Source organism: Egretta garzetta, unplaced genomic scaffold (genome assembly GCF_000687185.1).
Source record: "Egretta garzetta isolate BGI_Z169 unplaced genomic scaffold, ASM68718v1 scaffold172, whole genome shotgun sequence".
Lineage (NCBI taxonomy): Eukaryota > Metazoa > Chordata > Aves > Pelecaniformes > Ardeidae > Egretta > Egretta garzetta.
Genome location: NW_009258951.1, coordinates 332,954 through 357,521, shown reverse-complemented (window position 1 = coordinate 357,521; position 24,568 = coordinate 332,954). Strand labels below are relative to the sequence as shown.

At 43.2% G+C, this 24,568-nt stretch overlaps 1 protein-coding gene across 1 annotated transcript in view; it reads right to left on the bottom strand.

The window, feature by feature from the left end:
• The window catches only part of DIS3L2 (DIS3 like 3'-5' exoribonuclease 2), a 198,126-nt gene that overhangs the window by 86,813 nt on the left and 86,745 nt on the right, over positions 1 to 24,568 (bottom strand). Inside the window, 1 exon segment of the mRNA XM_035889935.1 lies at positions 15,071 to 15,150. Coding sequence (XP_035745828.1) covers positions 15,071 to 15,150 — 80 coding nt within the window.

Here is a 24,568-nt window from a genome sequence, read left to right as displayed (position 1 = left end):
CACTCAACCACCAAAGCTCCTCTCGTGCCAATGCTCTGCTCTGTTGCCACTTTACTGCAAACAACACAGTTCTGATGCCCTTGTGGCACTGCACATGGAGAAGGCAATTTCCCTTTTTGTTTACCATCACATACGCTGCTAGAATAAAAAAAAAAATGTATAATGGACCTGTATTGCTCCACATTCTAGCAGCCTGGATCCCCTCTCAAAGCCAGCCAAGCGGTAGAGCTACGAGTGGCAGGTCTCCCCCAGCACGACGCTGCGTTAGGCACACAGCAGCTCTGGAAAAGGTTTGGCTCCTTGACCTGGGATTCTGGTGTGTTTGAACCCACTGCAAAACCTTGTGTGTGTAACGCTGATATAATGTTAAAATCAAAGGAGAATTGGTGGCAACTCACAGAAGAACAAGGATGTTCTTTTTTTTCATTTTTTCATTGATGATCTCATTCTCTATGACAAAACCGTTCAAAGAACTTTTCCTTCTTTATCGAGTAAAATTATAAACAAAAAAAAAAGGATTAGTAAGAAAGAGAGGCGCTTTAAGTCTGTAAATGCTCCATAAAAACTACCAACCCAGCAAGTCTTATCAGGTATTTGCCCCAGGAATTAGGAAGTTGAGTTTAATGTATTTGAACAGTATGCAAGGGAACACACTAGCAGCAAATCGCTCTTCTCTGTCTTCAGCAACTCTAGCCATTCCTAGCACAAATGCAGAGAGAAGGACCAAGCAACTTCACTTCATACCTCAGCATATGCTAATTTTAGGGCCACGCAACTTAAAAACACAACTCTTCAAGGATAAAGCAGCAGAAGGTAATTCTCTAGCATGCAGTCATATTCCCCTTTATTTTCATCTCACCTTGAAACATCATCATTCTCAGGAGAGAAGACAAATACTAGTAGAGTGTTAAGTCAACTTAAAACCAAGGTTTTTACATTAACCACTATTTCTTACACTAACTTCACCCCTCAGTTAGGGAGACATAGAAGAGTTCAAAGCAAATTGCAAAGTGTTTGCTCTAGCCAGAAAACAGCCAACTACTACCTGCTGCCAGCAATTAAACATAGTTCGCTGTTCCCTGGCCAGACCAAACTCTTGCAGCAAATAATTACAGCTCTTTCCCATTCCTCTGCCCCAGGGGCACCATGCTGCTGCTCTTATCTGCAAAGTGATATTTAACGCCTTGCAAAAGTATGAAAAACTTGCATAAAGAGACAAATGGGGCCTTTAATCCACATGCATGTTTTGGTGCTATTAGCAGTGCTATAGTAGAGCATGAGTCTTCATCAAAGCTCAAGTTCTCACGTGATTGTGGGCAAACAGGCAAGGATAGCCTCTACCGGGGTCTCGGTTACAGAAGGGACAGCCAGAGGGGCTGCAGACAGTAACAGGGATGGACACAAAACAAATACCAGTTGCATGGAGGTAGAAAATGGCACTGAGACTTGGGGAAGCTGCCAGAAGTAGCTAGGGACCTTCACAGATCTTTAACACGTGCCTTTACATGAAGGACCTGATACAAGCCCAAACATTCCTGTTTCTCTTCGGCATGTGTACGTACATCCATGGCTCAAATGTTACAGAAGTGTCCCTCTTAGGACAGAGAGAGAAGAAAAAGAGCAAAAAGAGAATGACAGTGTGAGTGGGAGAACAGAGCAAGTGGGAAAGCAATTAAAAAAAAAAAAGAGATGAAGAAGAGTTTAACACAAAAATAAAAGTGGAACCATGGAAAGAGCAAGTTATTTGTCTGCTCTGGAGCCTAAAGACAAAGGTGGGTGGCTTTAAATCTCAGCTGAGGTTACTTTTCCACTGCAGGAAGCCAAGCTATTGTTCAGAAAATCAGACAATGTGTTTTATTTTACTTACTTTAAAATAACAAGGAAAGTGCTTAAATTTTATTTGTGTGCCCTAGGGCCATTTTGCTTTTTGAAAGCACAGTGCAACTGAGCATAAATCCATTAACTTGTTTACCAGGAAACCAAATTTTTTAAGTTATCACATGATGGTCCTTTAGCCAACCAAAATGCAACTAATTACACCCTTTTTTAAGCGAGTAATAGCTTTTTTCTTCTCTGAAGGTCTCTTCCTTGACATAACTTCACAAAAAGGCTCTGGCAAAAGGAGTCAGAATCCTGTATCTCAAGACAGCAGGGCAAGTCCCTGGGGCACAGAGAGGCAACTTTTCAAACCAACCACAAATACGACCTTAGTAAATGTTGCAACAACTTCAAAAGAGGAAAAACTGTCTGTCCAAACAAACAGTAAGCACCTCTGAACAGTAACAATTCACAAAATACTATGTACTACCAGGCATTGCCTCTAGGAGATGTCCCCATCCAAGCCCATGTGCCAGTGACCCGCATGAGAAATGTCCCACAGAAAGACTCCCCTTCACCCACCAGCCGCAGAGAGACTTTGACACCATCAGGAACAGCCTGGCCAAGGTTTCAAAATATTTGAACTCTTCTTTGAACTACACTTAGTCACTTTTTTCTGGGTTTGTGGCACCAAGAGAGGCAGCCAAGGTCAGGCCCCCAACTCTTGCAAAGGGCAAAGGGAGAACACATCAGCACGGCCACTCCAAGTGCCTGCATCGGACTGCAAACAGCAAAAGGGCTGGGTGGGGCTGGGCTTTTCCTTTGCTTCTTCTATCACCATTAAAACCATTGCTTCCTTTCAAACTGTCTTGGTTTCGGCTGGGATAGTTAATTTTCTTCCTAGTAGCTGGCACAGTGCTGTGTTTTGGATTTAGGATGAGAGTAACATTGATACCACACTGATGTTTTAGTTGTTGCTGAGCAGTGCTTACACTAAGTCAAGGACTTTTCAGCTTCTCATTCTGCCTTGCCAGCAAGAAGGCTGGAGGTGACCAAGAAGCTGGGAGGAGACATAGCGAGAACAGCTGACCCAGACTGCCCAGAGGGATATTCCATACCGTATGATGTCATGCTGAACAAAAAACTGTGGGGAGTTGACGGGGGGGGGCGGGGGGGTGTGCATCACTTGTTTTGTATATTCTTTTATTATTATTTGCCCTTCCTTTTCTGTCCTATTAAATTGTCTTTATTTCAACCCACGAGTTTTACCTTTTTTTTTTTGGATTCTCTCCCCCATCCCACTGAGGGGGAGCAAGTGAGCAGCTGCGTGGTGTTTAGCTGCCTACCACAACGCAACCTTTTAACTCTTCAGCCTTTACAGATCACTTTCACTTCCTTTCTTCAGGAGCTGGGCTGATGAAAAGACAATAAAAGCTGTGACTTTTCTCATTTAACTGCACAAACTCAAGAGCTGCGAGACGGTCCAAATCCTCAACGTTAGCAAACTGAGATTGGCCCCAGTTATTCCAAAGCGAGAAATAGGGTGAGATTACAGGGGAAGGGGAAAAAATACAAATAAAAACATCTTCAAACGTTAACTCTTCCCATACTGAAAGTCTTGGCACTCGTTGGATTTCTGGCAGTATCTGAGAAACCACTGATAGGAAGGAACGGTGACATTGAAAAGTGATGCTTTCAGCAAGAAACGGGAAATAGAGCATTTCATAAAAATAAAGCATAACAGGGTTTTTTGTTACTTTTTGTTTCTTCTCTGAGTTAAAAGGCTGGTGTGGGACATCAATGAGTCTAAAATCCAGAATAACTCCTACCTGCTTTGTAGTGACTTTTAAGCACTGTTTTACTCGGGTCTCAACTACCCTGACCTTTGGTCATTTTGTCTCTGGCATCAGCTGAATGTTGTGGAGACAACTATGATTTTACAAATCAATTTGGGATTGGCTCCAGGTAAGGTATGAAACAAAACCCACGTGTTCATTAAGTGCAATGAAGGACAAGTGAAGATGAAAAGCAGAAAAACGTACTAGGAAAGGAATCCTTCCTAAGCAGAATACTTTCCAGAGTTCTCCATGAGCCATCAGCAATTCTTTAAATAGTTTCAGAATTATGAGGAGACTTTATCTATTACTAAATTAAATGCTGGGAGCAGGTCTTCCATGTAAATGGCATACCGTATTTGACTGTAGCAGCTAATAAATTCAGCAATGCCCTAAAACCACTTAATGGAATTTAAAAGCTACCTTTTATACCTCAAAAAAAAGCCAGGACACCTCCATAACGTGGCACTTCACACACTGTGTGTTTTATGCACAAACCAGCACAAGCCAAATCAGGTAAACACTGTTTCAAATACTTTGGCTAAGATTAGCATTTAAAGCCCCTGCGAGGAAGGTGATCCCCCACACTGCCCAGCTCTGAAGAGTACACTCAGAGATGGCTCCTGGTCAGCATGAGGCCTTCCTAGGCTCTCAGGAGAACAGGAGGGTCCATCCTCCCACAGGAGCACAGGGTAGATCGTGCTCCTGGTGTTGTCTGAACTTCCAGCTCCCACAAGCTGGAAACATGATGAAACAAGATGGTGATCAACCAGAACTCAGGTCTCTAGACCTCACAGAATATATCAGGATACCAAGATAGAGAAACATAACACACAAGTGTCCTGTCTTGTGGGTCACCAGCAAACCCACATCAGTTCTTCATCACCTTGTGGCAGGAGATGCTGCCATCCAGAACACACCTACTGCCTAGACCATACCTTCAATACCTCCTGAGAAGAATAAAAGAGCTCTTCTGTGCAAGTAGTACCACTGCACCATTAAGTTGGATACTTACATAAGGAAGGAATTCTCCCGAGGGAAAAACACTAAATACTCAGGAGGACAGAATTTACGCAGCATGTACCAGATAAAACATTTAAATGCAGACTGAAGGGCACAGGGAATGATATCCAGAATAAGCACAAAACAAAGATTTGTTCAGACTGCTGAGCAAGACAAAAGCAGAAAAATACAGATGAAAGCAGGGCACAACTATTTCAACAGTGAAAGTCAGGTCAGAGCAGAGGACAGTTGGGGACAGAAGAGTATAATGATAGAAAAGGAAGAGAATATGCCATTTCTTTGATATATCAGATATGTCCAGCATTGGCAGACTGAGACCAGACACAATGGTTCCTTATGCAGCAATGCCTATATCCCACCTTCTGCCCATGCAGGTTTTCTCCCCATTCCTATGCCGGTACCTGTTTATATCGCAGAGGGTCATGGGTAAGCTCCTGCCCTCTGTGCCCGCACAAGTGCCTAGCAGACTTTGTGAGGTGCCAAAATAGCAAGTTCCACTTAGAGATTTTATAAATTGTACTGATTTCTTTGCAAGATTCAAGTCTAATGAGGAAAATGAAGAGGAGTTGCAAACCCCAAATACATCAGATTTATCCACTGAATGCCAGTACTTGCTGTATGGTCATCTCTTGGAGAACCTTTAGATGACTGCTTATGACTTAGACCCAACATGAATCTTTGCTACTTGGAGTCTGTCCCAAACACTTGGCAAATGGATCTTCAACCCTTCACCAAGACAAGAGGTCAACCGAGACACCAAGGCAATGACTGTGCTGCTGTGAACTCAGATTCCCAGCTCAGAAAACACTCCTTGCTGGCACGGAGAAGTTCCAAAGCTGACTCCTAACAGCGAGGCTTCCAGCCAACATGATGAAGGTAAAAGGACAATTTCTGGTATTCACGTCATGAGTTGTTTTTATCACTATTCCAAGACCCATTCAAGAAGCTAACTCATCAGGAAATCAGTAGCCTTTGAATTTAAAGAGATGGGAAGTGGCACCCAGCAGCTTTCAAGATGAATTACAGTCGGTTTGGGTGTAGGATGTCATCCTGTTCCTGAAATGAAAGCTTAGAGTGGGGAGGGACCAGCCTCTCTCTACTGCCAGGTCAGTCCCTTTTGTGATATCTCTACTGAACACAGTAATCCAAGGCTGAGTGCACGTTCCCAGGCATTCAAAGAGACCTTGGGATTTAGGGCTAGGCCAAACACGTACAAGGTACTTCCACTGAACAGCCTTGACATTTCATCTTCTTTGAGAACAGAAGGCAGCCACTGAGATTTCACTTTTAGCCATCCAACTTTTTTGTTTATTTTTGGAAAGATTTCCAAAATATTTCCATCTGCACCTGGTTTTACTCTATCTGTGTAACCAGCATAATAGTCAACAATCAAGAAATACTGTAGTGAATTGCACTGGAAGATGTTTTTCCTGTTCAGATGGGTTCTGAAACCCCTGCATTGCAATAAATTAAAAGTTAAACAATAGCCCAGTGATTCTGAGGGATCCTGCCATTTAAGAAAGGTGATAATAAAGAATATATACAGCAGGAACTTCTTTGCTGCCTGCATGCAACAGAACATATAACTGAAGTTAACTATGTGGGAATTTATTCCTAGCTATTTGTACCCTTTTACAGTTTATCTTCCTCACATATCTTCTGATTCTTATCTCCTAAATTTACTGAAAAATCCTGTTTTCTCTGCCTCTATCGGGTCATCACCTATCATTTGTGGTTCTTCTCTAAAGACCCTCCTGATCCCCGAGGTCCTTTTTCATGAATAGAAATTCTAGACAAAGTGCATTTAGATCTCTTTGTACAGGAATTTCTGGATCTTCTCCCCATTACCCAGCTCCTTAAAGGCATTTGTTTTTTTTCTTCAATATACAATCAGACACTATTGTTTTTAAGTCTGCATCCACAAGTATTAGTGAGATCCACCGGGACACAGAATCCCGCACCTCTCAATCTTTGGGGAATTGTCCCAGGTCCTGAATTTATGAACTGAAACCATCCGGAAGGTGACTTCGCCCAGAGCATCTCTCCTCCCTGCAGGAAAGTAAACTCACCTTTATGAGTAATTCTACTGGTATTTGCATGTCTGTCTGCATGTTCTGCAGCCATGGTCATAATTAGATTTGTCTTTCATAGACGATCTACCTTTTATTTTGTTTTAATCCTGTGCCTTTTTCCCCTACAGCTTTCTTTGAGTAGTGTCAAAAAAAAACCCCACACCCCTTTTGGGATAAGGATGGAATCTTTATAAAAATATGTATACTTGATACAAAAATCCAGTGCAATACGTATGAATTACCAATAACAAATCCTGCCCATTTTTGCTTAACCAAGCTTTTAATCAGTCTTCTCACAGGTAGCTTTCAAACATATGCAAATGATGTTTTAATAAATTATGTTCCAGCAATCAATGCTCCAACCAAATCCAAACTCCCTTAATCTTCACCCCAATACCTTATCACCCAGTTTAATACACTTGTCTGGGGATTAGGCTCAGTCTATTTCCCTTTCAACCACCACCAGTTTGGAGCAAGCTGCCCTATTTCCACTCAAGCAGAGGGGAGCCCTACGTTGTCAAGTTGTCTCACTGATTTCAAGAGAGATTTTTGGTTCGATGGAGGAAAGGTGACGCAATCCAGCCCTCTGATTCCATTCAACCCTGCACTTGGAAATTGGAAGTGATGTGTGTTTCCACACACAACCCCAACGTTACTTTAAAAGAAGCAGCAAAATATACTGTACATGCTGCAGTTCCCCAGCATAACCAGGTTTACATTATGGAACACAGCAGGGTTCTGGATTTGGCACAGACCTGAGTGTATTTTGCATATTTCAAAGAATCTGCAACCACAAGCCCTTGACAGAAAGAAAGGATACGTACATGTTTCTAATCACTGCAATACGTCTTTTTCACTTTCCTAGTGACACAACAAAAACCCACCAGACTAATCAGCAGGTAACAGGAAAGCCAAGCTAATTATGTCTGATACCAAAGGAAAAACTGACCAAGTGTTATGCACAATCCCGCTCCTTGTAGGTCGTCTTTATTTTTCCTGTATTTGACTCCTGCGGTAAATTTAAGTAAAGTGCAGTTTATGGTCATTTTATATTTGACTCATATATCAATGTGGGGTTTCTGTCATGTTCTCTCTAAGCTGAGTCTGGTGTCTGTTCACCTTAAACATCTTGCAAAGGAGGAAGCCTAGTAATTTCATAATGTAACTTTTGATTCAACACCAGACCATTCTCAGTGTTTATCTTAAGGAAGTCAGCCCAGCATGACCCCAATTACAAACTCTTCCGACACTCTGCGCTGCAGGAACCAAATGAATTAGCTGAAACATCCTGTGCCATGTGTTGCTACAGCAAATTTCACCCTATAGTCCTTAAGTGGCCAGAGGGACAAAGTTGAATAGCAGAGGGAAAAATTATGCGTTAAAAACCAAAATGTAAGTGCACACAACTTTGCAAAATTAAAACAACCCAAATGTTTTCAACCTACATCAGGGAAGAAGGATGAAGAAGATGAAGAAGAGCAGGAGGCAGTCACCTGGAATGGCAGAGAACATTTCAGGGCTGCCAGGTCTCTACAGGTGTTTTTCAGGCACATGACATTGGAGCTTATGCACTAGGGATGTCTACTAAGGTGTCCATGAGGTCTAAGAAAAGCAGCCCCAGTATCCATAAGCCTGCAGTAGACAAGGGATAATTTTACCAATATTTGGCAAAATGTCGGTTGGTTTTACCAAAATGTGTGAGATAGGCTCCTTGAACAGAGATGTAACTCCTCACTCTCTGCAGATCTGTTTCTGAAAACTGCAGCCCACAGGGGATTCACTGGTATCTGATAAAGAGAAAGGGCCTGCTGCCCTTGTCCCAGATATGGGTCACTAAGAGAAGCTCTCCTCTTTGCTTATACGCCATTTTCATGACAGTTACAGTAACACAACGTGCTTGAGGTTTTTATCCCATTCCCCTTAGGTATATTTGATTTAAATTTACCAACAGGTTGAACAGATTTAAAGGGAAGGGAAAAACCAGGGAGCAGCACACTGCAGAAATCCCATTTGCTTAGGTCATCAGGTAAATACTGGGAAGATTCAATAAATGTACCTATATACGACCTCACACCAACATGCAGACAACCAGTGCCACTAAGGACATAAAAACCAGGGCAAACAGCCTGTAGAATGTGTTTCTGCTCTGCAGTACAACAATTCCTCCTAGAATAAGATTTAAATTACTTAAACTTCAATTACTTTGTGAAAGATTGTAGGGATACAGGAATGAAACAACAACAGCGAGAACCACGTTAGCCATCAATAAACACACAAAAAGATGCACAGAAGCTCTGTCAGTATGGCCCAAAGTGCTGCTTTAAAACCAGCATCGAAAGACCTGCACACAGGTAAGACAACCCCTCAGAAACGCACCTCAATCATTTCGCTGCCTCCTCCGTGTCATGGCCTGGCATTTTCCTAGATGGAATTGTCTGCCTTTTAATTTGTCAAATTTCATTTCTGCTCCTACCAGTAAGCAGCCTCCAAACACAAGTGCATCTGTTGTGTGCATTACCAGAAATACAAATGCCACTTGCCGATCATTCCCAGAAGAGGTTTGGCAAGCGTGGGATGCTTGCCTGGTGCCACTGGGACACGCAGGTTCACCTGGAGGGCTCTTACATGATGAGATCAGAATAAATCTTTAAATGTCTGCACCCTGGGTGAAAACATTCAGGCTTGAGAGTGGTACAGTTGTTTTCTGTGAACACTCTGCAACATTCGTGCAAACTGAGCTCTGTTGTACGCTGCTGGCTGCGGTAATTTGCCAGGAGACGTGCAGAAAGGATCACAAAAGAGCACTGACTGAAATGAACTTGCTTAAAACCTCAAGCTACCCTGAACCAGCTCTACAAAGGCTGTAGGAACTAGGTGCAGTCCAGATCCATCTTTTACTCCAGGATTATGCTGAGTCATCTAAACGGAGTACAGTTCGTTCATACTTCTAAAGCTGTTACATAAATAACCCTATTTTCCTTCTTTATTGGAGCTGATCTCTTTTAAAATATACACTCACAAATGCGAGCAGCAAGCTCACCTCCCTACTGCTATCATTAAACAATAACGAGGAGCACGACTGTTAATCAAAAGCAGACTCCAATATAAAATCCTCTCAAAACCAGACTGGCCCACTTAAGACATATATCCCTGAAAAGTTTCCAACTGCTGCAATATCCTACTGCGAGCTCCATTAAAAACACAGCTATTCCCACAACCATCCCATGCTTCCTTTGCTAGTGACACTCTGCTACTGGGTAGTTCTTCATGGTAGATTTGTGGATTAATTCTGCAAAGAAATTTCTTTCCATCTTTTACTGAGGATGCAGCATGGGTGAGTCCTCCATCCAGTAACTTGAACTGATAAGGGTTACACTGAGAAGTTTTAAAAATAAGTGAAGGTGCAAAACCAGTCCCTTATCTCTCTGCTTGTTGCCTAAGATCCTTCAAGGCAAAGAAAATGCCTCAGTCTTGAATAAATTAGCCACAAATGCTTGTGGACAAAGACAATTTCATACTTCAAAATCTTCTGAAAGGCACTGATTTAGCTGTCTGATAGAAGAAGTGCAGGCAATGAGTGGTTTCTTTTTTCTTGTAGTTATTACGGGTGCTATACACCAACAGAGAGACATTTTCTGAATTGGGTTCTGCATTCTCTGTTGCTTTTTGGAGATCTCCTGACATCATGAGGATGCCAGATATGTGGTTTGCTCATGTTGCGTTTTTTTGGTGGTGTTTTGTGTTTTTTAAAGTGTTTTACATATGGGCAAAAAAGATGGAAAAAATAATAATTTCTTGTAACCACGTTTGCATTTGGAATAAAAACCGTGTTAACTCTTAACACAACTTTGCCCTCATGAGAGATGCAGTCTTGCCAGCCCTGGATAAGCTCTTAACCTCTAAAACAACTCTGTCATAATAATTGCAGCTAGCATAGCAACTTTTAGAGCCAAAAATCCTCCAAAACATATGAAGAGGCTCTATTAAGCATAAGATTGAGGTTCCCATAGGGGCTCTCCTTAACATCCAAGAATTGGGAACAGCCATAGCTTTGCAAGCAAGTGAACACAAAAGAAGTGAACCCAAAGGACTCCAGCACTGCGTTTGGACCTTTCTAAATTTGCAAATGCCTGAAAAATGTTAAGTCAAAGTCAGGTATCTTAAAAAATCTCACATACGCTGATGGATTTATATCCCTGCTTTTGCCAGACACATTTCATGGGCCTATAACAGTAATCTACGTAGCACTATAGTAGTCAGTAGACCACAGGCTGAAAATCACTGAGTAAAGCTATCAGCTCACAGTGGGCCAAAAAAGTAATGAATCCACAGAGATTCAATCTGCATGCAAGAAAATGTCCCAGGAACTTGTGACCTAAGATGGATCTGGATGTGTCCTGCCAACTGCAAAGGACAGGTCTGAGGGCTGAAGTCCCCAGTGCTGGAAGCTGAAGAGAAGAGTCTTCCCAGCTGGGTAGAGGCCAGTCCATTCCAGGAACAGGCTGGTAGTTATAAACTGGCTCTAAATGCTAATCCCCCATCAGGATACAAAATAAGGACTGCGGTGAAGAGTGCGTATGTCAGGTGACTACACACATTTCTGCTAGTTTCTCCTGCTAGGAACAGACACTATGTGATGCTCTTACCCCAGTTGAGGATCTAGCACCTTGTCTCTTGGGCAACAAGCTCAGCAGCTGCATCTCTGAGGTGACACCTTAGAAAGGGGCACAGGATATAGCTTATATTGCCAACTGCATGTGAAACAGATATCCTTTATAGGAGGCTCACAAAATAATGTTTTAATTGGGTTCTTCAGATCAGGAAGTATTTGAAATAATTAACTTTGAAATTTAGCATTTCAATACTGAACCACAGTTGGCAGAGGAAAAGGTTCATGAAATGCTGGATCAAGTTTGTGCCTCAAACAGCAGCACATTGGGAGGATAATGGACAAGAGTCCATCAGTACAGTTCTTCATTGCTTTTACTACTCATCTTCACTAAAAAGATTCTGCAAGCATCTCCTTGCATGACAACAGGAGCCTTAAAAATGGAGATGGACATGATTCCAGCTACCAGACTGGACATCTCTGCTCCAGAGATATCTCCTGTTTTAAACAAACATTGCAGCATGATACAACGCTGAGATTTCCTTCGTCCACCTGCTTGGGGACCCACACTGAGCTGGCCGGCCAGCCGCCGTGCCTGCTCGAAGAATGCAGAGGGTTTCCTGCAGTCTTTTTATTCTGCTCGCTCCCACTCACCTCCTCAGCTCCCTCCCTAAGTGATCATAACTGCATCAAAGACCATCAAGGCCTGTTTTCCTGTCCGTACTTCTGAGCCAAAAAGTTTCCTCAGAATAAACAACACAGATTTCAAAATAAAAGAAAGGGTATTTCCATGGTGGTTCTTTCCACACTGATTTAAAACCTGGTCCCTGGGGGATTCACCACCATCAAAAACTGGCTCTTCCAAGGGGTGACTTCCCTTGGCCTAAGGCTGAGGCAGTGCTGCGATGGTGAGTGAGCACCACTCTCACGGCAGACCTGAGGCCAAAAGGAGAGGCAGAGGGCACGATGCCCAGGACGGGCACAGATAAGATCACTCTTAAAAAAGGCTCCCGCTCAGAGCACCTTCTCCCTGAGAAGAGCCCAGAGCAGAACAAGCCTGCTGGAGGAGGCACAACTCCAGCCAAAAGGCAGAGATCTGGCACACAAAGGCCTGCTGCAAGCAGGCTCCCACTTAGTGGTTCATGGAAAATGAGAGAGAGGGGCAAAGAAAGAACTTCAGGCTGGGACAGCCACCAATGGGTGCATTTACCCGTCTCCCTCTTATTTTCTCCTCTGAGGTTCATCTGGAAGAAAGTGGGATGTGTATAATGATGTTGAGATGGACATGGAACTTTCAAAAAAAACTAAATCCACACTGGATTTCCCATCTTATAAATTCTGGATACAAGCCAAAAAAAAATCTCTTCTTTACTCTCAGGGAGACAGTAATGCCCTGTCCCCTACTCCTTCCCAGTTTCTTCACGTCTCTTCTAAAACACACTGAGGAAGTGTATTTTGGGGAACTGAAAGACGAGAAAGGTTCCTGTACTTTACACTTTTGTTTTATTTGAAAAACTGAGCTTTGCAAACTTTCTTTATGCCAAGTGACCCTGTAGTCCAGTCTGGTTTAGCTTTCTTTCCCAATTGCCTGGATTTCCTGGGAAAAGCAAATGTTATCTTTGACCACAGAAGCATCCTCTGTCCACTCAGGTAAGTGCATCCGAGACCACCTTTGAAACAACAGGATACCCTGGGAGAGAGAACTGTGCCTGCTCCTGTGTTACACACAGGTAAAGAAAACCCCTGAAAGCATGGCTTTGACATGATTCTTTCACATATTCCTTAGTGTTCATAGAAGATGAGGGAAGGGCAGGGAAAGCCTTCATCTGGCGGCTCGAGGAGGCCAGCACAGCCTGACACAGCCCCTGAGAAATAAACAGGCCAAAAGGATTTTGGTGTTTTCTTTCTCCCCCACATGCAGGCAGCTCCCTCTGCCTCACGCCTGTACAGAGAAGAGCAAAAAGCAACAAAGCAGGGAAGACTGGCAAAGCGCAGCAGCACGAATGAAGTCCACTCAGAAGGCAACTTTAAAAAAAAAAAAAAAAATTCTGCATGTTTTTTTTTTTTCCCCTCAGAGAAGGACTTGTTGCAAAGAGGCTTGATCAGGGCATGGGGCAGCGCTGCAGCCACCCACCTCTGCATTACAAGGGGATTTGTAGCCGCCAGGCTACAGAGCTCCCACAATCAAGTAACACCTAGAACCCTCTTGGGTGGACCTTGAAAGTAGAGGATCCTTTCTGTAACAGTACGTCTCCCTCCTTGTAGACTGCAGCAAGAGGCCTCATACAGCATTTTCTGCAGCTGGAGTCAGAGAGCGCGGCCACATCCCTGATGGGCAGGAATATCAGCAAGCGCCAAGTATGAGCGACAGCCCTGCAATGGCTTTGCAGACTTTCTGGGAAAGAAGAATTCTTGTTCGAACAGATATTTTCCTTGAACACTTTCTCCAAATGGCGGATAACAGAAAAATGCAGATGTATGCACCACAAACCAGCTCGGTGAATGGTTTCCTGCAGCATCTAAAACCCACACATATGTGATCAGTTGAGGTTCAGAAGCCAGAGTTTCAACACCTCAGATCTGAGGGACTGTGGGATCACAGCACTGTGATAAATCTACAGATAATTCAAATGACAAACTGGGAAGAGGGAGAACAAAGTTCAGCTTAGGATCCCTCAAGAAGACTGTTTAAATTTTCTGTGAAATAGAACAACAATTTTTCCTTAATCTTGCCTCAAAACTACTTTTTTGTATAGTATAATTAGAAATAATTTTATTGGCCTCAAATTTTCTTTCATCTCTGATTTTTTCACCAGTTTTATAGCCTTGTAATACTAATCTGTACCTGGGTCTAAATGACATGACAATTCATTGGCCATATTGCACAGAATGAAATCAACCCAAAAACCAGGCAATGGTGTCTGATATCATCATATTGCAATGATTAACAAGAGCAAGAAAAACTAAACACATCCAAAAAAAAAAAAATCACTTTATCTTCTTTATTAGTGGCAGACAGGCTAATCAAATCATGCAGTATTTTTAACCAAGCCTGTTACTGGATCTCATCAAACTAAATGAGCAGAACTTGGATGACAAAGTAAGCTTACAACAGGGAAGTTCCTTAAGTCAGAATCATCAAGATTTGGCTTCTGGAGCTTTACTTTCTGTTCTGTTGGCTTACAGCATAGTAAAAGTACAAATAAGGCAGAACAGAAAGCTTAAAAGGCAATGAGAAGAATAACACAACTTATAAGCCACACTCTGCTCATCTGACAATTCCCAGCATCCTATAAACACCAAAAAGCAGTTCAGCCAGTGACCTTCCAAAAACTGGATTCCTTTACCCAGGGACTGCGTATTCAAGGTCAAAGTTTCACTAGACTTCAGTCTGCAAGAGCAGCATATTAGCTATTCAGCTGTAACTCCTGTAATGACAGGAGACAGCTGAGATCTGCTCAAATCAAATTACAGCTCTGATTATGCAAAACACTATGGGTCTGCTTTTCCTGACACCAAGACTGCTTCAGAGTGCAGCTTGAAGATATCTGCTCTAAGATTTCTGAAAACAGGCAATTAAAACAACAAGAGAAAAACTAGTTTATTACTCTGCTCTTATTTGGTAAAGAATACTTCATGACAAATTACATATATGGATGTGTCAACGGCTGGATATAAACACTGAGAAGTATTTTGTAAAATATATCTCGTACCGTCAGGGAGTTGTTTACAGGACAAAGCATCATCAAGATCTTTGGCAGTTGATGGGTCGATGGTGAAAATGCATTCTTTCCTATCCAAGGAAAAAAGAAGAAAAGAAAAATTTATCTTCCAGTCATGAAGAAGATATCAAAACACAGAGACCATCAGAGACATCCAGACAGTAACAACCACGTTTTCAGAAGACTCTGGCTGTTGAAACATCTTCCAACCTAATCTGAAAGTCTAAATCTAAAAAAAACCAAAAGGCTTTAGACGAGTGAATCTCCTTATTTTTTAGGTTTGGGGTTTGGTTTTTTTTTCATTTTTCCTTTTGGTTGATCTGCTTGCCTTTAACAGCTTTCATCTCATTACTGATTTTCCTCCACAAAACTGAAACAATTTAGCCCATCAAGTTCACTCCAAAAAAACAAGCAGGTAAAAGTCTTGATGCCTTACAGCTAGAGTAAAAATAGATTGTTCCTAATTGCAAAGCTAAATGGAACACAAATAACTTCCATCCCCATGCACAAGAGCAGATATCGCAGCATCTGAAACTCCACGAGCACAGCTAGCACAGAGCAGAGGCAGCTACAAACCAAGCTGAATGGTAACAAAAATGAGTGAGAGTTTTGGTCTCAGTAAAAACACCCAAGGGGTGCAATACTGTATAACATCTACATTGCCTATTGTGCACCAAAGGGAAAAGCAGGCTCACTAGGAAACACTGTGAAAGTTATAGAAAGAAAGAGCTCCAAATCCGCTAATTAGATCTAGCAAATCAACTTGGCACTCAGGAAAAGCTGAATGCCCTTTCACGTACGCTGTACAAGGTGATACCTGGAATATGCAGCCCTGCCCTGGAAGGCTCACATACGTATGTCCCGTAGCGGTGGGCGGCAGGGAAACTGAGAACATACCAAGATGGACCACAGCTACGGTCCAGGACCAGACAGATGAGACAAAATAGAGCACCAGACTCAGGAATCAGCAAGTTTAATAGAACAGAGCCTGGCACCAGCAAGACCCAAAACCTGAAGCACTCGACAAATAAAACTTCTTAAGCCCCTGCTTTAGGGCCTCCCTTCATCCTGGGCTGCCCTACAGCAACTTCTTGCCCAGGCCCCCTAACTACGTGTGGAATGTGGGACTGGAGCTGAAGAGCAGTGAAGACAGTAAAGGAACGGGTTTGCTGGTTTATTTTGCTTTAATCTTAACCTTTAGCATAAGTTTGGCCCCTCCCTAGTTAAAAGATCCCCAAGCACAATGGTATAGGCTGGGGCTGCCAAGGAAGAGATCGGACTGCTGCTTTTCTTCTTGCCACAGAAAAACTCATATCATGATGGCAACTCCCTTCTAGAGATACATAATGAAAACATATATTATTTTTCTTACAGCATAATCACCAGTATACTCCTGGGGTAGGAGAGTTGGCAGGGGAAAAATTACAGCAAACTTTTAAAGGAGCAAGCATCACGTGGAATTAGCAAGTCTTAGTCTTTTTGCATGGGTGCCTGCACAGTAAGAGCAATGTCTCTATCTTCACAGCCCTATCACTTAGGTACTTAAATGCTCTGGGTGGTATCCGTTGGTGTCAGACAGCTGGCAGCATGTATTTATAAAATTCCACCAGGCACACTAAATAGAGATTTTCAAAGACATAAAAATCAGTAAAGCACTTCACTGCCTTCCGAGACTTTGAAAATCTTTTAGAATATGCTGGCTTTCAGATTGGATAGCAAAGCTGCCTTAATCCCCAGATGCACGTTAGTTTCTGATCCTTCACATGCATCTAAACAAATTAGAGATTGTGACTCTGAAAGATATAAAATCTTTTCAACTACACTGGGACTTTGATCTGTTGCTGCCTAGCTATCCAGCACCAGGAATCAACCAATTTTTAAAGGCTTGCAAACAACCTTACTTCCATAAACAAATATTCCTTAAAATTCCACCTAAGGATGGAATTTCAGGATACTTCCGCTCCAAGGTACTGTGCAGCTTTCTTCAGGGAGCCGTGGATATGCAGATACACAGACACCTATAGTACAGAAGTATGGGGGCATGCATATGTGCCAGCCTGCATGTATTGATACACCGGGTCCCACTAACTCACAGGGTATAAAGGCAACAGCATCCTGCACCGTGACTCCCCCCCCAGCCACATGTAGTAAATCTTCCTTTAAGTTACTTCATTTAAAAGAGCAAACCACACTGAACGGACACTAATGGCTTGCTTTATCTGACAAGGGAGCAAGAAAAAGGTTTAAGAGCTTCTTCAAAGAGAATGTGGGTTCCTGTGTCAGGGGAACAGATAGCTTATCCCAGATGTTCGGGGCCTGCAACCGCAAGCATCTGCCACTCACTGAGAATCATAGCTCCAGGCAGTTCAAAAATTAGCAGATTGGTTTCAATGAAGTGCATATTTGCAGTCTGCCCTGGAAAGAAGAGAGCATAAATACGCGGGTGCCAAATTCTGAACACATTTATACAATGGCAGCAACTAATGGGCTGCTTTGCTGAGATGCATTTGGTCAGTCAAACCTACTGCAGAGGTCAGTGGTGGCCCCAGTTCAGAGAACCCAAACCTGTGGGACCAGGGAGGCAGCCCCCAGGCCCCCGGGCAGTGCTTTGTGCACAGCCTACTGCCCTTCGGGACGCACTGGCCGGGCTCCGAGCAGCCTCTTAGCATGCAAACCGCAGGCACAGACACGGCTCGCCGTCTGAGATACTTAAACTCACAGATGCAAAGCTGAAGAGGGGTCCAGACAAATACCGATTTAGCATTTCTCACCAGCATTTCTATGTGCAGCACAGCTGGGATATGTTTTACCACCAGGCACAGATCTGCTTCTCCTTTAAAACTACTCAAGGGATTTGGACTTGTAGCTTGTCACAGGCAGTATATTCTGGGCACAGACTGCAAGGTGAGGTAAGAAAGTCACTGAGCAAGTAACACAAGGAATGATACTCCCTGGCATAAGGACTCTGCAGAAGTGTTGCAGAGCTGATGGCCAGGTAGTCAATGGGACAAGAGAAGCTCAAGCTTGCAGGCAGAGCTCAAAGTTCACAGCAGTGAGATAATCCTGGCACACAGGAGCACACCTCGTTGAAGTTTTCTAAGCAAATTCTGCTCACCAGTAATTGCATTATTAAGTGTGATGAATTATATTTCTGGTTTTCAGTTTTTATTACTGGACAAGTTTCAGATGGCTATAGGAACCAGGGCTGGCATGCGGGAAAGAAAACGATCCACCGAGTGATGGGACTGCAGCACTGAGCCCGAGGGCAGCACCCTGCACGCGTGCTCCTCCAGGGCAAGGGCTCCCAGGAAGGCATGTTCTCAGATATCTCATTCTGCTTTTCCTCCAGCCCTACCAGTCTTGCCTTTTATCTCCAGCACACTGCAGAGAGCCACCTCTCATCCTGGAGAGAATCGGTGCAAGGCAATGAAAAGCGAGGGGAGGAAGGGCTGGGTGCAGGCAGTGCAGCCTGCAAGCTGTCGCCTCCCTTGGCACCTACACCAGCCACTCCTGCACAAACCCCCAGGGAGGACCCTGGAGGCAGCTGACAAAAAACATCTGGGTGAAGAAATAACATTGCTCCCAGCTGTGTGGCAAGTCCCCTCCACAAAGAGGAAGGAGGCGCTCAAATTCCTCCCCTGACCATGCTGTCTGGCTGTACAATACCCCAAAGGCTGTGGCACAAGGCGTCTTGGAGATATCAGACCACATTTCTGACCATAACCAATAACAAAACCAACCTGCAGTGTGTTGTATGACTAAACCTCAAGGCAATAGTACTTTTTATGCACCTGCTAACAAAGACGTTGCTTAAGCACAAGCAAATAGCCCAGCTACATGCATGCACATTTGCATTGACCACCGGTAAATACAAATTGGCAGCGGTCTCCAGCTTCTGGAGGGGTGCCAAGGTGACCTTGTGGGTTAAGGAGCTTGATCATCCCCCTCTCCCTCTTCTTTAAAAGCCCCAAAGGAGTCATCTCTCATTGTTGTTACACCTAATAAAAATCTGGTTTATTCATTTAAAATTGTCAAAACATACTTCACAAAAGTAATGAGATGTTCCAAGTCCACTCGTTCCAACATACACACAACTTGGTGAGTTAAAGGAAACCAGTTTAGGAGATACACGCACAGAGTTAAGAGATTTTCTGGTCTTTGTGCTAGAAAGGACCAGAGATAATCTTATGTGCCTTTAAGAACTCCCTAGCCTCCTCATTATTATTTATTAAACCCAAACATTTCAGTGTGGAAACTTCCAATTTTTACAGCAGCATCTTCGTCCAAAACATATGTTTAATGCAGGTTTGCAAAAGTGGACCTGCTCTGGCACAGGATTTCTGTTGATGGAAGAACAAAATCTTTTCTGTCTCCTCCTCATGGATAGAAGTTTCATGCACCAGAGCAAGGCAATGCATGTAAGAATTTTGGAGGATCTGGGGAACAGCTCGCACTGAGCATGGTGGACCTGCAAGCAAGAGTCAGGAAAGCATGAGCCACACACACACTGCCCAGACCGTACCAGCCCCAGGCAGTGCCCAGGAGCGCTGACCCAGCCACCTCTAGCCCCAAGGCATCAACAAGAGCACTGTTAAAACCAAAGCTCACACGCTGGCTCTGCCTGCCATCTTGCAAATCAACCACCTGGGAAGAATAATTGCAGAATAGAGCACTTAGTTTATTACACAGTAACGACAGCATCAACATATACAGGCTGGTATATCAATCCTAATTTAAGGAAAGCTAATTAAGTGCAGTTTCTCTTTGCACAGCTTAAGGAAGACTAATTAAAGCGGACAAGCACATCTGCAGAGCAGTTAGTCTTTTTACCCTTAACAGGACCTAAAATAAATGGCTAGTGCAGCGGTAGAGGTAAGATTAAGTAGTCTGCTGGTGAGCTGGTATTACCATCATGGTAATTAAAACATTCACAGATCACTGGACTGCAACAAGAGTTTGTTTTTCTTTGTGCAAACAGGTACATCTACAAAAAGGTATGCGCAAGAATCAGCAGAGAAAATACCATACAGTTGGTGCTGCAAGGTTTGGTAAAATAGTTCAATTTTTGCCAGCTGAACTGCTTGGAATTCAACATATCAGAGCTAGCCATAAAATATAAACACCTACGAGACAAGGAGATTACAGGTCCCAGTGGTCAGGGCTCCATCTTCACTCAAGTGGAAGGCTACTTGGATCAAGATGAAGCATTGCATTTGTAAGGCATGGGCTCAGGCTGTATTAGAGGCAAGGTTTCTTGCATGGCCAGTTATTAGGCAAAGTTTGGGTGTTACCAGTGTGATTTTCTGTAAAGGCAGCCTGGTGCTGCTAATAGAGAAAAGCACCAGTTTGTACACAGTAGACAAAGCAGCGCCCTGCAGCCATGGCAGATCCTCCTAACACAACTGGAAGGCCTTCCCAGCCAGCAGCACACAGATGAGTCAACCCACCAGTGGAGACACGGAGCCCAGATTTTTATGAGACTAACAAATGCCAACAACCATGAAATAACCACTCAGAGAACTGCATGTACCCACTAGAGCATCAGAAAACCCTCGGTGAAGCAAGACTATGTCCTTACCAGCTGGTGTGACCATTTGCAGGAGGCAGAGTCCTAAAGAAGCAAGCAAGAGCCAGCTATTCAGGAACCAGGGAAAGCAGACATGGAGGAAGGACATCCCAGGCACCACGAGCACACGTCAGCTGGGCAGCCTAACCACAACCATGCTCCTGCATCCTGCAGATCACCACCCCTCCTAGCCTTGGCTGCAGCCATCACCAACTGAAGTCACTCATATTGAAGCCCCAACTTTACCATTTGCCTGAAGTTGGACTGCACAAGGCTGCCAAGTCTCACAAGAGAGCAAGAGCTGGGCGCCTCTGCAAGCAAACCAGAGCACCTAGGGAAGGGGCTCAGCAGGGAACCACCAAAGGTCTCCCAACAGAAGAGCCAGGCAAAGGGACCTGGGTAGAATTAAGGTGCCTGAACTTAATTACCTTATTTACCTCCCCATCCTGACTCTCCCAAAGGCAACTTTCAGACTGAGGCAGTCTCCTGCAACGTTTACTAGTCATTCATGAAAACCAACACATCCAAAACAACTACAGAAGAGAAAAAAGAACCCAAGGCACCCACTAGCATGGAAAAGGTGGCCAAAATCCACTGCCTGTGAATTCCCAGCACACAAACACTGCACAACTGAAAATTCAAGCAGTTCAGTGGCTACCCACACACTGACCATCCTGCCCTGCTCCAAGCCCAGTGCTCACAGTCCGCAGTCCCTCTGGTCATCCAATGGCTCCTGAAGCACCAAGCTAAATCTTCTACAGAAGCATCAGTCTATTTTCAAAGACCAGACTGCTGCAGCTGCAGGTGAGACAGTAATTACCATCATTTTGCTTATTAAAGCTTAGGCAGTGCAAGTCTTCTTTAAACTTGAGTATGTCAGTGCTAAGACATTTACAGTACGAGTGACTGCATGTCTAGACACTTGCAATGCATTTAAATTCTTCTAGGGACTCCTTAGATTGTCCTGTTCTCTCCACTTTGCGCGTACATACAATAGCCTGGTGGGAGTGAAAGCTCAGCCTCCTGGTTTACCCTTATTAACTCCAGCTCAAAGCTGGCATTTTAAAATTAAGCCTAGAAAAGGCACTTTTAGAAATGACCCGAAGAGCTTAAAGATTCTAAGACCCTGCTGAGCTCCATCCTGCAAAAGTTAAACAGACATCATTTCTCAGAGCTGGAAACAGTTGTTTTAATTTGGGAACAGGCATCCTAGACCTGTCAACTCACTCCAGTGAACACCACTAACATTTTTTCACACAACAGTCCAATTGTTATGGCAACCACAAAAATCAATCTCGTTCTTCAATCACAAGTAAACCCAGCTCGACCACAGTGTCTGTGCAGGTTTGTTATAAAGTGCCAATAAGCATGGGACCAATTCCACTGACGTTCGTCACTCAAATGGGGATGAAGTACTCTTTCTCAGAGCAAAATTTCAGAGAACAATCAGTGCTTGAACATTTTAGAAACTTCAACATCCCACTTCTAAAGACATCTATTACGTGTAGTGTCTACCACATTTGTCACACTTGATGCTGGCAGATTTTAGTTAAAACCCCAGAGTGGCTCCTTCCAAGACAGATTCTTAAAAGGAATATATTAAAAAAAATATGCATGCAAGAGAAGTACCCTGACAAATCTCTGAAGGCACTCTGAATACCCTGTAACACACTGACAAAGATACTTGATGCATCACAAAACTCTTTTTGCATGGTACATAGATTTCAAAATGAAATGAAATTATAAAATAATTGGAAGCAAAAACTGCCCCTTCCAAACACTAATTGTTAAAAGCCCCACAAAAATCCAGCACAGTGTAAAATGCACCGAAAGCCCAACTTTCTACATCAAGCTAGTACTGTTCTTTTTAATTTCTCTGTGTTTATGTTTCAGCTAACGTCCTGTTCTGGTTCAGAAAACAGACCTTGGTCCAAGAGAGCAGCTGACAATGAATCCTGATGTATTACACATCTACAACAATAAACATTTACATTTTCACCAATGACTGCTCAGTGGATTGCTGAACCAGAATCAATTATTCCTTCTATATATTTATGGCCTCCAAGTAAGGAGGAAGATGGAAAAAAGAGCACTGCAGTCTTGTAACACACCTAAACGGCTTGAAAAGCCAACATACATATAAACGAGATCAGAGTCTCTGAGAGACTGAGCACCAGCAGTATTTCCTACAAGTCATGCTGTAATTGTGCCACAAATATAATGAGGTCTCTGTACCACCACTATCCCACGCAAGAAGGTGGAGTGTAATTGAAAATGTTCTTGCATTATATAAACTACTTTAATCATAGATGCACAGAGCTAGAAATGGAAGAGACATTAGGTCATCCAACCCCCATAGGTCAGAGCCGGACTACTCATGACAATACATTTGCGAGGACTTTCTCCAGTATAGTATTAAGCATCTTTAGTGATGGAGTTTCCAATACTTTCTTTAGCAGTCTAAGCTACAGCCTATTTTAGGTTGCACAGGAAAGGTTTCCTCTTTGTTTTACCTTACTTGTCCTCATAACACCTCTTTCTACCCTCCCACTGCCTTAAATGATTCCCATTTTTTTAATTTTGGTCCACATATTTTAACTATCAACTACTGCATCTTTCACGAACTTCTAGTTTCAGTGTTGGCAACACTCAATAGTTAATCCTTCCTTGTAAATCAATCCCTCATAGCTGAAAATATTTTTGTCTTTTCCAGACTGCCCCACTTCTAATCCATGCAGTACAACCCTGCCTCATATACCTGTATGTGTGACATCTATATTATGATTTATTTTTTTCTTTTTAGCAAGTGAGTGTCTGAGAACAAACTGGGAATAAGGATCCAATCACCCAAAAACTTCAGGGCATGCTTCAGACCATTCCATGGAGCCACAAGGAAAACACTGTTCCGTGTAACGACCAGCCTGTCCCAGTGATCAGCCTTGAAATACCACAGCAGGGATACACTGCTTCACCTGCTGAAGAAGTTCTGGATTTCTTCACCTAGAGCATCAGAGACAGATACCTGGGTTGACACCAGGACTTAGATCCTTCATCTCCTATCTACCCCTGCGCTATCTTAACACATATAAACATGAAAGGATAGGGCACTTTCTTCTGCTTATCAGCAGCTCACCTTGTGATCCAGCGGAATCCAGTAAGAAACAGACATGTTCTCAAATTGATTTAAGATTTTATCCTCATCTCCCTTTGTTATTCTCTCCATTTCTCTCCATAAAATAGGCAGCCAGGCAGGAGCAAGACTGTATGTATAACAAGCTAGTTGCAAAAGTTATTACTGTTTTCCACAACTAAACAGATTCTTAACTAAACAAGCTTAGTTTTGATGGCCTACAAGACTGGAACACAGTAATCCTGTCCAACTACACACCACCGATCCTGCTTGAAGCTGCACTTCCAATGACCACACGCGCCTTCCTGTAAGGAAAACCAGCAGTGAAGTTGCCAGTGTGTCTGTGTACACCAGCCACTGTAACAAAAGCACCTGAGAGCAAAGACCTTGCATCATTTTGTACAAAACAGTGTAGTAGAAAATGTTATGAAAACAGAGAGGAGGATCTGAAGAAGCCAACCAGAAGCAAGGAGCTGAATCACATCACTCCGACAGCAGCGCCGCATTTATTCAGAGTTTTACTTACTCAGCTAATGGGTGAGGATGGAGATAACATGAGCTCTCCTCACCAATCCAAGAAGGGTATCATTCCCCAGGCTGCCTGGACAGCAGAAGTACCCAGAGCAGGTACAGCCATCATCACCATCTTCTGGAATCAATCCCGTCAGAGAGGGACTAGATCTGATATCCTTAGACACCACTGAGTAATCCTTTGTATGCCCTGTATCTCCCTATGGAGAACATTAAATTAGTCACAGAACAGCTCAGTGACAAGGCAGAGATCATAATCTGG